The following is a 16407-nucleotide window of genomic DNA, read 5'->3' as shown; positions in this document are numbered from 1 at the left end:
TGGGCTGAACTGTGTTCCCCCAAATTCATACGTTGAAACCCTAACCCCCAGTACCTCAGAATATGACTATATTTGGAAATAAGGCCTTTAAATAGGGGATTAAATTGAAATGAGACCGTTAGGGTGGCCCGAGTCCAATCTACTGGTGTTCTTATAAGAAAAGGAAGTTTTTATTTACAGAGAGATACCAGGAGGCTGGCCTACATACAGAAAAGACCATACATACGGAAAAGACCATGTATGTATGCTTCATACATACAGCATGAAGGCAAGGAGAGAGACTTGGTTTTGGCTTCAGAGAAACCAAACCTGCTAACACCTCAGTCTTAGACTTCTAGAACTGTGAGTAAATAAATTTTTGTTGTTTAAGCCACCTAGTCTATGGTAATTTGTTATGGCAGCCCTAACAAACTGTACATCAAATAATACATAAATTAAAAGCATGTTGAAGTATGTTGAAGCATGTTGAAGTATAATGTACTTAGTACTGTGAAGAAAAATAAAGCAGGAAAAGAGGGAAAGAAACTATGTGAAATAGGGCTGCAATCTAAGTGGGGTGGTCAGGGAAGACCTCCCTGGGAGGTAAGAGTTGGGCAGAGACTTGAAGAAAGGGATTAAGTAAGCGATACACATATGGGGGTTTGGGAATGAGAAGAACATTCTATGCAAAGGAAAGGACAAGTGCGAAGGCCAGAGGTAGAGGTAGGCACGGTATGTTTGAGGAGCAGCAAGATGGTCAGGTTGGTTGGAAATCACACACGAGTCACTCAGGAATCCACTTATGAAGGTGCCAGGAGATGAGGTCAGAAAGGTCACAGGAAATCTGATGGTAGAGGCCTTGCTATTCAAAGTGTGGACCTCAGACTGGCAGTATTGGCAACACATAGAAAGATTATTAGAAATGCAGATTCTCGGGCCCTGCCTCACACCTACAGAATCAGACTCTGTCTTAAAATAAAATCCTCAAAAGATCTGCAGACCTGTTAAAGTTTTTAACAGCTTCACTGAGGTATAATTAGTATGCCATACAGCTCACCCATTTAAAGCAGAGAAGTCAGTGGGTTTTAGAGTATTCGCAGATATGTGCAACCATCACTACAGTCAATTTTGGAACACCTTTACCACCTCAAAAAGACGTCTTGTACACTTTAGCTATCACCTCCTGCATATCCCATAAACGTTGGCCTATTGTGTCTTCATTTTCATCCATCTCCAAGTATTTTCTGGTTTCCCTTTCTATTGCTTCTTGGACCCACTGCATAGTTAAGAGTATGTTGTTTAACTTCTACAGATTTGTGAGTTTCTCAATTATTTTTCCTGAATATTCATCTTAAATTTCATTAAAATGTGGTCACATAACATACTTTGCATTAGTTCTATTCTTTAAATTTACTGAGGTTTGTTTTATAATCTAGCATATGATTTACCCTGGACAATGTTTTGTGTGCACTTGAGAAGAATGTATATTCTGTTGATGGGTGGTGTACTCTATAGATGTCTGTTAAGTCTAGCTGGTTTATAGTGTTGTTCAATTCTACTATTTCCTTGTTGATCTTCTGTCTGGTGTTGTATCCACTACTGAAAACAGAGTATTTAAAATCTCCAATTATTGCTGAATTATTTATTCCCTTTGTCAGTTTTTGCTTTGTGTACTTTGGTGCTCTGTTATTAGATGTATATGTGTTTATAACTGTTATATCTTCCTGCTGGATTGACCCTTTTATAATGGTAAGATCTGCTTTATTTCTACTAACACTTTTTGTTTTAAAAGTTTATTTTTTTTAATATCAATATATCCACTCAAGCTTTCTTGTGGTTGCTGTTTGCAAGATATATATTTTTCCATCCTTTCACTTGCAATGTATGTGTGTGTTTGAATCCAAAAATGTGTCTTCTGTAGATAGCACAGTTTGATCATGCTTTTTAATCCAGTATGACAATCTCTGTCATTTGATTGCATGGTTTAATCCACTCATATTTAATGTTATTACTGATACAGTTAGATTTACCTCTGCCATTTTACTTTTGTTTTTTTATGTCTCATGTATTTTTTGTTCCCCTATTCCTCCTTTACAGCTTTCCTATGCCTTAAGTGAATTTTTCTAATGTAGCATTTTGACATCTTTAATAATTTTAACTATATTTTTTGTGGTTGCTCTAGGGTTTACCATACACATCTTATCAGAATCAGCTTTCAGTTTATACTAGCTTAATTGCTCTAATATATAAAAATATTACTCTTATATCACTCTCTCCCCTTTTTCTTCTTTTTGTGGAATTTTTGTTATACAATATTACATCTATTAATGTTATAAACCCAACTACACATTGTTATAATTATTACTTTACCATTTGTAGTCATTTCCTTAGCCTGATGCAACTCTGCTCCCACCCATAACAGCTCCTTTGTGCTGTTATTGGCAAATATATTACATGTATATTTGAGAAGTGCTCTAAGGACCTTGTAGGCTACTTTAAGAATTTTGTCTTTTATTTTGAGTGAAATGCGAAGACATTAGAACAGAAAAGTGACCTGATCTGACTTACATTTAGAAAGGTTCCCACTGTCTACTTCATTGAGAAGAGTCTCTAGGAGAGCAGGGGTGAAAGCCAGAAGACCAATTTAGAGATGTTGGCCACAATCCAGGAGTGGAATAAAGATGGCTTGGTCCAGGGTGGAAGTGATAGAGTGAGTAAGAAATTATCAGCTTCTGGGTATGACTTCAAGGTGGCCAGTGAGATTTAATGACAGACAATGGGATGGATAAAAAGAAAGGCGTCAAGGATAACTCCAAGCATTTAGATCTGAGCACTGGAAGAATAGACTTGCCATTAACTGAAATGGAGAACAGTGCTGAAGCACAAAGTTCAGGGGGGTGGATCCAGGAGATCCTGTGAGATTTATAAGGTTTGAGATTCCTTATGAGTACCCCAGGGAGGTGATCACTGGGCAGAGGTAATACAAACCTGGAAAGAGGTCTAGGCAGGAAATACAAACTTGGGAATCATCAGTATGTAGATGGTATTTAAATCCATGAGACTAAATGAGGTCCCTGAGGTCTGAGGAGGAAAAGAAATGAGGTCTGAAGACTGAGCGCTGGAACACTCCAGTGTCAAAAGTGAGGGGAGATGAGGAGGAATCTACAAAGATCGAGAAGGAGAAACTAAAGTATTGTAACTCTCTGACTTTTTTGTTGTTGGTGTTTTGTCTTTCTGTTGCTTTTTGGTTTTTTTTCTATTTTTCGGCCGCACTGTGTGGCATGCAGGATCTTAGTTCCCCGACTGGGGATCAAACCCGTGGCCCCTGCAGTGGAAGTGCCGCATCTTAACCACTGGACCGCCAGGGAAGTCCCTGACTTTCTTAATATACTGCAAGCTGCTAAAGAGTAGAAATAATTTCTTTATCATTGTGCTCCTTAAGCAAGAGTTCTCAACCTGTTCTCAACCACGCATCCTTTGAAAAAGCTCCCAGGGAGTATGATACACACCTCCAGGTTGAGAATCACTGTCTCTGTGCCTTTCATAGTGCTGGACACAGAGAAGTTGCTGTGTGTTTCTGAAATTGAAACTTAATATATGATTAGAACATAAAAACACCCAAAGGTTTCAGATATTAGTTTTGAACTATGACAAAAATTAGCCATCCGCCATGATCTTACCAAGAAAAGCCATACTGGTCCCCGAGTAACCATCAGGGTACAGCGGTTGCTGTACAAGATAAAGCTACCTGGGTATATTTACATTACGGATGCCTAAATAAAATAAGTAACAAAAAGTGAGGAAAGTATATGGTATGTTGGAGGAATATTGCTTTTAAGTAGCTTCACATTTTAAAGTCAAATGCCTTTCTCTTCCTGTATTTGTGACTTGTAATTCTGTTCTCATTAAGGATGGAACCATACAGTAGTGAGAATAAAACAGTCAGAATTTCATCCAAGCCCTGGCTCTGCCTTTTCTAACTGTCTGATGTTCTGCAAGCCATTTAACCCTCTGACTTCATCTCTTTCACTTGCGGAATTAGAATAACAAAAGCTATTCTGAAGAAATACTGCAAAGACTGTAGATATACTTAAATTATCTTGCATACAGTAGGTCCACAAAAACGGTAGTTGTTATTACCACTACTGATAATTTTGGTAATCATAATAATTGTCATTATGATAAAAATATAATAACATAAAGATTGTGAATTGAGTAGTCAATTAGTTATTCGTGGTTATGTGAAAAATTACTGCAAAACTTAGCGGTTTAGTTGTTTTACAACAATAAACTATTACTGCACAGTTTCTGTAGGTCAGGAATTCATGAGTAGCTTAGCAGGATAGTTCTGGACCAGCAGCTCATTAGGATGTAAAGTCAAGATGTTGGTCGGGGCCGAAGTATCTACTTCCAAGGAGCTTCACTGACATGGCTGAAAAGGCGGTGCTGCTGTTGGTGGGAGATCTTAGTTCCTTGCCATGTGGACCTCTCAGTGTCCCCATGACATGGTAGCTGGCTTCCCCCAGAGCAAGCAACCCAAGAGCAGGCAAGGCTGAACTATCAAATCCTTTTATGACCTGGCCTTGAAATCCCACATCGTTATTTCTGTGATATCATACTGGTTACACAGGGCAGCCCTATTCAGTGAGGCAGGGGAAAAGCAAGTAAATACCAGGAGGAAATGATCATTGGGTGCCATCTTGGAAGTCTGGTTACCACAAATAGTAAAGAAACGATACCTTTAACATATTTGAAAGTGGTGAACAAAAGTATCAATGACAGATTTGCTTTCTTTCTCCATCCCACTTCTAAAATTGGAAATAATTCCTAATGTGAATACATAATCAAGATTGCAGTATAACGAGAAAGTCAGTGTTTCAGTTTTCCTCTGAGGGAAAATGCGGTTTTGTTTCCACTGACAAACACTTATAATCAAATAATTCACAATTCCAATCTTCAGCATGGTAACAAATGATACTAAGCAACTCTTGCCACATATTAACTAAGGAATTCAGACTAGAATTCCTCTAGTTACCTTCTAGCAGCAACAACCACACGCAAAATATTTTATTTCCCACCTTTTTATTAACTGGTTGCCTGACTCTGAACAAGTCATAATCCCACTTTTATCTTTAAACTGAGGAAATTAGATTTTTTAGAAAAACAAAACTTACACATAAAAAAGTATACGGATTAGAAGAATTTAAGAGACTATTCCTTCAAGTTCTTAAATTATATGATGGTTTACTTCTTATGTATTCTTTGAGTCACAGAATGATGGCTAAACCACCTTTTGATAGACTTGACACAACTGCAAAAAAAAAAAAAAAACTTTCCAGAGACTTCTATCATAGCCTCGATGTTAGCTCACCCGCCCCAACTTAAAAGTTTATACCAGCAAACACAGCCACTCCTTTGGTTACCAAGAGATACATCACAAGATATTAAGAACATACCAAGCTAGTATGAATGGCGGTTTTGTGTTAACTTCTTCTTTCTGACCTCAATACCAAGGAAAGGAAGTAGCGCTAGATTTTAAGGGCTAGTCCTTAAAAGCTGACCACAAAAGGCAAGTTAAAGGGTCAGAGATGAAAAGGCAGACAAAAGTGTGGGTATCTCTTTAAGAAGCAAAGAAAGCACCATAGATTTAAAGCTAGATGAACCAGTCGTATATCATTCTATGCCGAGAAAATCTTGTATATGACCACAAACTGTTTTTCCTGACAGACAAGTGAAACTTAGGAATACTTGCTTTGTTAACAGGCTGTCAAGTGATATGTTCAGAGTCAGGTTTTTTGAAGCCTGATCTGCCATAATTTATACTTCTTCTTTTCAAGCTGCAATTCAGGTCATGCTGTGCTCTCTGAGATAATAAACAGGAAGAACGCTTAGGGCCAGCCTTCAATTCACTTTGCCTTTCACCCTGCAAAACAGAGCCTTCGAACAGACATCTTTAGGATGCCCCATTAAGATGATCCTTTCAGAAAATTCTCTGTTCTCAGTAATTTTAAATGGTACGGCATGAAATAGCTCATCAAACATACACACTCACCAAGCAGTGTATGGTTCAAGCCACACCTAGCCTATGCAAGCCTGTGTTCCAAACCTTAATTCTGAGAATCTGAATCTTACCAAGAAAAGCTATTTGAACACGAGCAACTTTTTCATGCCCTGGTGATTGTGCAGGAAGTTACAGGGCAGTGGCTTACACTCTGTGCCTAAGAAGAGCTCTAAATATCTCCTTTCACTAGAAGTACTATTTAAACTACTCAAGTGTTCAGAAGATGTAAGAGATTGCTGTTGTTTAAGAAAAATGTTTCCTTCCATCTTTAAGGAAGACCTGAAGGGCCTAGAGTCAACAGAATGATGGGAACGGCAGAGCTATTTAATACATATGGCGCAGAAATATCTGGTTGACGTCACTGACTGGCGCTCCGTTTCCATAGCATAGCTGTTGCTGTAAGCAGCATCCCAGCCAGGAACTACTTCCCCCACGCCAAGCACGCACCAGCTCCACTCACATTCTATTGGCCAAGCCCAGTCACATGACCCGAAACATCTAGGTGGGCTAGTTCCAGCCAGTGGAACATGAACGGAAGTGATGTGTGTCCCCTCCAAGCTGGGTGTGCTTTCTCCATAGCACCCTCTCCTTCAGCAGCAACGCTGGGATCACCTGTTGAAGATGCCTGAACCATAGGACGGAAAGAGCCAGAATCCCTGAGTCAGTACTCAGAGGACAGTTGCCTGACCAGGAAGGAATATCTATACTGAATGCTGCATGAGAGAGAATACAAGATTGTGTCACGACACTGCGTTTGGGGAGATTTTGTTGGAGTAGTTCATCTACCCTGACCAGATGGTAGAAACTGAAGAAATATAGATGTACATTTTCTTGGGATCCAGGATCATCTGGGAAAATGGAAGAGGAACACAGGAAGAAAAAGGCACAGGAACAGAGGCAGCAAAACCTAAGATGGGGAGGAATGAGTTCATTTCCTGGATCAGCCCCTCTGAAGTATCTGCTCTTGAAAAACCAGCTCATTGGTCTGAAACAAAGTGGACTAAGATGGACAACTCGGATATTCATACGGTCAACATTTTAAAATAATATACACATAGCACAAAAGATTACAAATAATCTTTGCCATACTGAAAAATGCAAATTAGCAGTGATAAGATGGCTAGGTAGTATGTTAAAGATTTTTTTAAAATAAATAAATAAATAAATATATTTATTTATTTATTTATTTATTTATGTCGGCATTGGGTCTTCGTTACTGCACGCAGGCTTTCTCTAGTTGTGGTGAGCTACACTTTGTTGCTGCGTGCGGGCTTTCTCTAGTTGCAGTGAGCGGGGGCTACTCTTCATTGCAGTGCGCGGGCTTCTCATTGCGGTGGCTTCTCTTGTTGCAGAGCACGGGCTCTAGGCACGTGGGCTTCAGCAGTTGTGGCATGTGGGCTCAGTAGTTGTGGCTCGCGGGCTTCAGTAGTTGTGGCACGTGGGCTCGGTAGTTGTGGCTCACGGGCTCTAGAGCGCAGCCTCAGTAGTTGTGGCCCATGGGCTTAGTTGCTCCGCAGCATGTGGGATCTTCCTGGACCAGGGCTCGAATCCGTGTCCCCTGCATTGGCAGGCGGATTCTTAACCACTGCGCTACCAGGGAAGCCCCGGCTAGGTAGCATTTTAGTTCCTGATAATATTTTATCTGGGAGACACCTGGTAAAAAAGGTTTGGGATGGAGAAACCCAGAGAAACATTCAGGGAGAAAGGATGAGATAGGAAAAAACAGAGAACTTCAGATTCAAAGTAAGAGACAGAGCCAGAGAAGTGAAAGATAGGTTTCAAAAAGGAGGTGAAGTTTATGGATAATTTTTTAAGAGCTAGAAATTAGAGATAGTAGAGAAAATGCTTTGAGGATCTAAGAAGTATATTTATTCATTCATTAGTTTAATCCCACAAATACTTACTGAGCAACTACTATGTGCTGAGCCCTGTGATAGGCACCATGGACAGAACCACAAACTCATAGCCTTGGAGCTCATAGTCTTAAACAGAAAATAAAGAATTGTGATACATGGTACCCCACCCCAATGGTCTTCCCAATGGCAACTGTTTAACTTCCTTTTATTGAAAAATGTAGTCAAGACCAGTGGGAGACAGAGCACTGTTTCCCTCCCACTCTAGTGCCGCCTTCCTAAGTTCTATTTAAGCATCTGAAATGGACAAATTGGCTGAAGAAAGAGAAAATTCTAACTCTTTAACAGACCATGACAAAAACAGAGCTAAATCATTATTTCTAAGAAAATGAAATTGCCTTTTATCACCACGCACCGTATAGCTTTCCTGATTGTCCCCCGTACGTCTGTAACAGCAGTGGTCGCAGAACACACCTGTTCCAGACAATAGACAATACAACTGAACAAAGTAGTCTCCTGAGTGCAAAATAACACTTTCATAACAATGGGTAACTCATGCCTACTTTCTCTAGGCCTTTGCCGAACAGAATAACAGTGCAGGGTCATTACACGAGCCGGCTGAAAACTGTGCAGGTCATGAAAAGGCATCCCTCTAAAGAACAGCCGAGAAAAGGTCTTAGCGCCAAATCCAAAACAACAGGAAAAAAGTGAGAGCGCAAACGTGAGAACATATGCCCAGGCAATCTCATTACCATGCTGCAGTTAACCGTATTTGTGGACGCCCACAGAAGAGTCGTAAAATCCTCTGCCTTGAAAAACAACATCACCTTCTGTGATTAAAGAACTTTCCGCCACGTCGACTCAAGTGCTTTGCTCCAGAGTACAGCTGTGGGTCATGGTTACGTTAAGCACTTTTGTCACTTTGCGGAACGAAGACAGTTCGTATCAGAGAGAGAGAGGTGAAGAGAGTCAGTTGAAACTTTCACACGCTGACTCACATGTCGGGCAAGGAATACAACAGGCTTGTCGCAGGGAAGGGGGAGCAAAGACCAATTTTTCCAACTTCTACTCTCATGAGGCGTGGTGCCGCAAGACATTTGGAATTTGAGTCCCTCAGGGAAAGTTTCAGAAAGAGCCCAGCAAACAACAAGCAAAACAATGGCTCCAATATGATCAAAACAGACGTGCAGTGCCATCTATAATGCATGAGCTGCTTTACGTCCGCCTCAAAATTCAATGTATTTATTGTGCGAGAAAAGAAGCGTTTGCAACTGTTAGTTCTGGCCCATCTACCATAAGCAAGGGTCCTGGCAAAACCAGTGGCCTGCTCAAACTGAGTCATTTAAGAAAAGCTTAAAGAAGGCACTTTTCCCAAAGTCCTGGGCTGGATGTAGGAAAATCCAAATACAGTATCAGGGGACCATTAAGAGCTCACCCCTAGGCTGAAGAGTCCAGTGGAGGGAATGAAGTGAAAAAGGAGAGAGAGAGAGACACTTAACAAAAGTCATGACCTTCATTAAGGATGGAACACCTTCCTTCGGTCAAGGATGTAATTCGCCTGCAGCAACGTCACAAGAGAAAAGCTTCTTTTCATTCCTCCGTCTTCCTGATCCATTTCTAGGCTCTCCTCTGAGTCAAATCCAAAGAAAACCAGCTGACAAAGGAGCCAGGAGCCTGTGGATGAAGTCCCTGTAGGTCGGCCTCCCAGGGCAAAGAGGGACACAGACCAAACTGTGGCAAAGGGAGAGAAGTGGGTCCCGTGCAGCAAATGCAAGTACGCAGCACAGTGGATTTCTCTAGGACGCTTAGGCCCCTCAGTTGGAATTTAAGGAAAAGAAAACAAACATTTCCAGAGGACTATCCATTGTAATAAACTGAGCTAACATACAGGAACATACAGGGTTGGATTGTCAAACCAGATTCACTCAAATCAGAATTCTTACTGGGTAGCAGGCTTTCCCACTAACTTCAAGGATCCAGGCTGTCGGGAGGCTCAGACAAAGCAGAGGGACCTGGGACATCAAAGGGGGCCTCCCCGGTCCTGGCTTCCTGCACTGGACGTGCACCTCTGGCCCAGAAGGGTAGGTGAGGCCTCTAAGTGAGGTCCCTGGGTTCCTTACACAGCAGGAATGTTTAAACTAGGAAACATTTCCCCGTACACCTAGAGAGCTGGACAGCCCATGTGCCGCTCTCCAGGGAGACCTGCCTCACGGATCCTGGGTTCCATTTAATGTAAGTAATTCCTCAGGCAGGGAGCAGACTGCTAGGACATTCAGTGGATAACGTCCCTTCCTCCCAGCAAGTATTATTAGTCTATTACCCAAGGTCTAGTTGAAAGGAGATTAGACCAGGCTGCCTACCTCAGTTTCCTTTCCCCCCCGGGTCACCCTCCAGGGACGGAAGTACATGGATTATAGGCAGCTTTAACTGCTTCCTCCCGTAAACTGTTCTTAACGTTAAAAGAGGAAGAGATGTGTGTGTGTGTGTGTGTGTGCGTGTGAGAGATAGAGAGAGAGAGAGAGAGAGAGAGAGAGAGGGAGGGAGGGAGGAAGGAGGAGGAGAGGAAGACAGAGGAGAGAGAAAGACTGATTGACAGACCGATTATTAGGAAGAAAAAGAGAAGGAAAGGCCGCTGGGTCTCCCTTGCGCAAGACTGCCATGAGGAACCCGCCCTCCCTCTCACCCTGCACAGTTTTCCAACTCGGTCAGGCAAGCGCACAGCGACATGCAACTCTGATGAGTCCCTTCCAGGGAGATTTACAGGTGCCGGCCCAGGCCCCGGCCGAAGGCGCGTCCATCCCCCACCCCACCACGCCGCCAGACTCTGCCCCTTCCCGGGAAGGCCCAGGCAGTGCCTCTACCATCGGACTCTCAGGCATGCAGCTCGGAGCTTTTCGAACTCCTTTTCCCCAGTTCGGAGAAGATGGTGCTGGAGACTCTCTGAAATACAGGATTGTCAGCAGGTGTGGGAAGCTGGGAGTGAACCACAGCTGGGACTGGGGCGGGGGTGGGGTGGGGTGGGGGGGTCAACCTGTTAACCTTCATGGGACTGTAAGCGGCTCGATACAGGTGTGCGTTGTTCTAGACTAGGGTCCGGAATGCCACGGGGTTCTCAAAAAGAGTGAGGGCCTAGAGAAGCTGAGCTGGTAAAACTACACAGAGTGTCGAGTGAATGTGGATGCAGAGGCAGATACGTAGAGTCCCCAGTGCCAGGGCCAGACCCTGGTCTGCACTGTTCAGCCCCTCACCATCCCCCTCACCCGACAGAGCTTCTCCAAGCCCAAGGTCATGCCTCCATGTGGAGTCTTTTTTTAAAATTTTTATTGGAGTATGGTTGCTTTACAATGCTGTGTTAGTCTCCACTGCACAACAAAATGAATCAGCCAGACACATACAGATATCCCCTCCTGTTTGGACTTCCCTCCCATTTAGGTCAGCCCAATGCATTAGGTAGAGTGCCCTGTGCTCTACAGTATGTTCCCATCAGTTGTCTACTTTACACAGTATCAATAGTGTATGTGTGTCAATCCCAGTCTCCCAATTCCTCCCACCTCCCCCCCTTTCCCCCTTGGTATCCATACATTTGTTCTCTACATCTGTGTCTCTATTTCTGCTTTGCAAATAAGATCATCTATACCATTTTTCTAGATTCCACATATATGCGTTACTGTCTGATATTTGCTTTTCTCGCGAACAGTCTTATTTTCCAAACGATTTCAAAGATGCCGTGCAACATTTTTTGACACTTACAAAACACCTATTTAAAATTAAATGAGGGCTTCCCTGGTTGCACAGTGGTTAAGAATCCGCCTGCCAATGCAGGGGACACAGGTTCGAGCCCTGGTCCGGGAAGATCCCACATGCCGCGGAGCAACTAAGCCCGTGCACCACAGCTACTGAGCCTGCATCCTAGAGCCCACGAGCCACAACTACTGAGCCCGCGAGCCACAACTACTGAAGCCCGCACGCCTAGAGCCCGTGCTCCGCAACAAGAGAAGGCACCGCAATGAGAAGCCTGCGCACCAAAACGAAGAGTAGCCCCAGCTCACCACAGCTAAAGAAAGCCCGCACAGCAAGGAAGACCCAGTGCAGCCATAAATAAATAAATAAAGTTCCATTTAAAAAAAAAATTAAATTAAATGCAAAGAGTAGAACTTACTTTCTCGTTTTGTTAGATAAAGTCTCCAACCCAGCTTGCAGATTTTGGCATCTCTCTGTCGGCGGGAGGAACTTCTCGTTCAGATATGTGCTGTTTTGTGAAAGAGATTAAAAAATAGATTGATTTAAAAGGTGAGCTTATGAGATATGGTTAACAAAAAAAAGCAGATTTAATTGATAAAGTGGGCCCAATTGAGGTCTGATTTTCATCCCTTTATTGGATTTCTCTGCGGAAAAGGAAATTGATATGTTCACCTCCAACAATGGGTCTAAATTAAAAAAAAAAAAAGAAAGTTGACATGATAAAGTCAAACAGAAAAGAACACTCCATGGAGGACTGTATTTTCAGGTTCTCATATTTTGAGGTTAGTATGTACAATGAACAAGTTATTGAATAGTTTTAATCATTGTGTGTGTAAGCAGGCTTTATTTTTAAAAGATGTCTCTGGCTAGGAAGCATGCAGACACAGGAGATCAGTAATTCTCTCCCAAAAGAAGGCAAGATAAATCTGGCCTTTGATTATTACAGTAGCTGTGATACAAGGGTCTGTTGCTATTGTTTTATGAACTTGGAAAAACTGGAGTTGGAACAAAACCAAATCACAAAGTGAGTTAAGGAAATGGGTCATGGAGTCGGGCTGCCTAACGAGCCTTGCGGACACATGTGTGCTACTGAACTGATTGAAGCCTCTGTTTCTGCATCTCTAGTCCTTACCCCATAGCGCTATTGTCATGATATATACACAACAGCGGAAACAATGAAAAGCACCTGGTACCACGCCTACCACAGTAAATGCCCAAAAAAATATCAACCACCACTTTCTCTACACTTCAAAAACATGCACACAACTCCAGCTTCCTGGTAGTGCATCTATTTAATCATCCTGAAGGTATTTGCTGAGGATCTAATACGTGCTGGGAGCCAGGCACAGGAGACTTAGGATACGGGGCTGGATAACACAGCACAGAGTCCCATTCCCTAGTGGAGCTTGCAGTCTGGTTAAAGAGAACGATGTATATCAAACGAACAACCACAGGAATGAATAACGAATTCTGATCTGTGGTTAGGATCCTGAGGACAGCAGTGGGTGCCATGGAGGGGTGCAGTGGGGAGCTGCCTGCATCCCGGGGGCGGGGGGCCTCTGAGAAAGTGTCATCTGAGTGGAGATCCCCAGGGTAATCCAAGGGCATTACTTTGGGAAGAGGGGGGAACATTCCAGATAGAGGGGAAAGCATGTGCAAAGGCCCCAGAATGTTTGAGGAGCTGAAAGGAGGCCGGTGGGGCTCAAGGCTGAAAGGCTAAAGGGTGTCTGGAGCAGTAAGTAGGGGCCAGAGCACACAGGCCTGGTGAACCAGGTTTAGAATGGACCCTAAGAACACGGGGAGCAATAGGAGGTTAGGGGCGGGGAGTGATGGATGGGCCTGGCCTCATGTGTGTTTTAAGTAGTTGACTGAGAAATGAAACGAGAGGAAGCAGGACTAGAGAGAAGGTGGGAAAGTTAGAAGGCTTCTGCAGGGCTCCAGGAGAGAGAGGACGGCAACTTGCTTTGCCAGCCAGGATGGAACAGACTATGATGTGCTCACAGACATCACCCAATGGCAGTGGCTTTGCATCACAAAGGTCTGTTTCTTACTCATGAAATGCCCACTAGACACTGGGTAGCTCTCTAGGGTGGCCGTGCTCCCTGCAACCTAGGAATACTGCGTACTGCACTCTTGGGGCACCTTCCTTTCAACAACCCACTTCCATAATCGCTGTGGCAGGAGAAGAAAGTGCTGGAAGGTCTTACTCTGTATCCGGATGCTTCAGCCTGGCCAGAACTAGCTGCATGCCCGACCTGACTGCACAGTGGTTGTCAGAAAAGGGCAATCATCCTCTGTGCCCAGAGAAAGAGGCGATCAGGATCCAAGAGTGGACCAGAAGCCCACATCCACTTGCCCACTGGCAGGAAGAGAGGGTGACAGATTTGAGATCTATTCCAGAGGTAAAACTGACAGGACTTCATAATAAGTTGGATATGGGAGGTGAGGTAGCAGGAGGTATCAAGGTAAAGATATAAACAAGAGAGATTCATAATTAATCCTCCAGAAGTGCTGTCTAAAAAGACAGTGCACAAAATACATATGGGCTCACAAAATCCCTCTGTATCTTTTTTCTCTTTTTTTTGGCTGCATTGGGTCTTCGTTGCTGTGCGCGGGTTTTCTCTAGTTGCGGCGAGCGGGGGCTACTCTTCGTTGCAGTGCGTGGGCTTCTCACTGTGGTGGCTTATCTTGTTGCGGAGCACGGGCTCTAGGCCCGCAGGCTTCAGTAGCTGTGGCATGTAGGCTCAGTAGTTGTGGCTCGCGGGCTCTAGAGCGCAGGCTCAGTAGTTGTGGCAAACGGGCTTAGTTGCTCCACGGCATGTGGGATCTTCCCGGACCAGGGCTCGAACCTGTGTCCCCTGCATTGGCAGGCGGATTCTTAACCTCTACGCCACCAGGTAAGTCCCTCCCTCTTTATCTTGATACCATTTTCTCCCCCTCCCCACGTCCTTCCTCCTTCTGTCTACGTGCCTCACCTTCTGTGCTTTCTGAATGTATTACTGTACTTTCCAAGGATTTGTTATTTCTAATTTGCTGTGTATTTTATTCAGGCAGCACCATTAATGAAGTGAATTACCGAGCCAGCAGTGCTTTGAATTTTGATGGCTTCGCAAGACTGAATTGTGAAACTGTGACACACAGGCACCCAGGGTTCGGTGTCAGAGCACTTTCCTTAAATCGGAGAGTATCCTTGTTAGTAAAAAGTCCAAACAGCTTTGCCCAACTGAAACCAAAGAAGGCCCATGGAAAGCACATGAGGGTACCTGCGGGGAAGTGGAGGTGAGAGAATGAAGCCAGAGGGACAAAAACGGCCTTAGGTGTCAGCCAGCAGGGCCAGCCTTGAATCTAGGCTCCACTCTCTGACCTTGGCCTTTAAATCCAAGAGTATCCTTTTTTGAATCTTTACTCAATAAGGTAGTTTATAGGGATGCTACAGATTGAATGTTTGTGTCCCCCCAAAATTCATAGGTTGAAACCCTAGCCCCCAAGCTGATGGTATTAGGAGGTGGGGCTTTGGGAGGTGATGAAGTCATGAGGAGGGGGCGATCATGAATGGGATTAGTGCCCTTATAAAATCGGCCCAAGAGGGCTTCCTGGTCCCCTTCCGCCTTGTGAGGTTACAATGAGAGGATGGCTGTCTATGGAAAAGTGGGCTCTCCAGACACCAGACCTGTACATGCTATGATCTTGGACCTCTAGCCTCCAGAACTGTGAGAAATAAATTCCTGGTATTTATAAGCCACTCGGTCCAGGTCTAGCAGCCTGAATGGACCAAGACAAGGGATTACATGGGATGAGTATAAAAACAGCTGATACACGGAAGTTACTAAATAAATGTTGTGTTCTTGTTCTCCTAAATGCATTCTGTGTTGTTTCCTCAGTTGTTGTTACTACCATAGGGGACGGTATGGTAATACTTCTCCCACCCACAGAAGTCATTTCACAGTGAAAGGAACAGAAAGAGGAGCCCCTTGAGTTCTCTCCTTCTCTCCTGCCCCCTTTTCATTCAAAGGATCTTCCTAGTTTTCTTCTTTTTCATCTAATGTCATTAAAATCTTCCTAGGAAAATGCTAAAATACTGACCTGTGGAACCCATAAACTTCAAATGTTTGTCTACATTAGGCATCTGGCCAATATAGCCCCTTTCACTGCCTCTTAGACAAGACTCCTAGCTCATGCTGTTTTCAACAATGTTTGTTATTCAAAGTGACAGAAATACAAATTAACAATATAACCGCCATGTTTTAAGATGCTTGAAGACCTGACACCGTAAGAGATGCCAGGACCTGTGGAGAAGTGGAAGGCATTAGACCTTCCAGGGAGAGGGCTAGACCATCAGTCCTCTCTGTTGTGGGAATAAATGAGAATTAGACGTTCCTTAGATCTGAGCTCATGAGGAGAACCATAAGGGAGTTACTTGCTCTTGAGAGAGGAAAAGAAGAAACCTTCCCAGGTCTGAGTTGAGCCAGGCCATAATCCTATTTGAGAAGACGGCATCCACCACAGATGAAGACATTAGAATAAATCCTCCTCAACTTCTGATTTGGGGACATCTCTCAGACAAGGCAAAGGGGACAGAGAGAAATACAACGAGATGAAAGTAGGAAATCCAAAGACCTGGGGTCACAAGTAACCTGGCAGAAGATGAGATGGCTACAAGTCGTGTGGGCTGATTTATAACCCAAGGAAGGATGACTGGGGACCAGGTTGGAATGGCTCATCCAAAAGGACTGGATGTTCAGGGAGAACTTGAAATGATAAAGGAAGCAGCAG

General features: G+C 43.6%; 1 protein-coding gene across 1 annotated transcript in view; it reads right to left on the bottom strand.

Annotated features, from left to right (window-relative positions):
- Positions 1-12771, bottom strand: part of ST8SIA6 (ST8 alpha-N-acetyl-neuraminide alpha-2,8-sialyltransferase 6) — a 51653-nt gene extending 38882 nt beyond the window's left edge. The window contains exons 1-2 of the mRNA XM_061181399.1: positions 12767-12771; positions 12053-12142 (exon numbers count right to left, since the gene is read on the bottom strand). Coding sequence (XP_061037382.1) covers positions 12053-12142; positions 12767-12771 — 95 coding nt within the window. The remainder of the gene's footprint in view (positions 1-12052; positions 12143-12766) is intronic.
- Between the last annotated feature and the right edge of the window lie 3636 nt (positions 12772-16407).

The sequence above is a fragment of the Eubalaena glacialis genome, chromosome 2, assembly GCF_028564815.1.
Source record: "Eubalaena glacialis isolate mEubGla1 chromosome 2, mEubGla1.1.hap2.+ XY, whole genome shotgun sequence".
Lineage (NCBI taxonomy): Eukaryota > Metazoa > Chordata > Mammalia > Artiodactyla > Balaenidae > Eubalaena > Eubalaena glacialis.
Note: the sequence above shows the minus strand (reverse complement) of the source record. Positions and strands in the feature narration are given on the sequence as shown.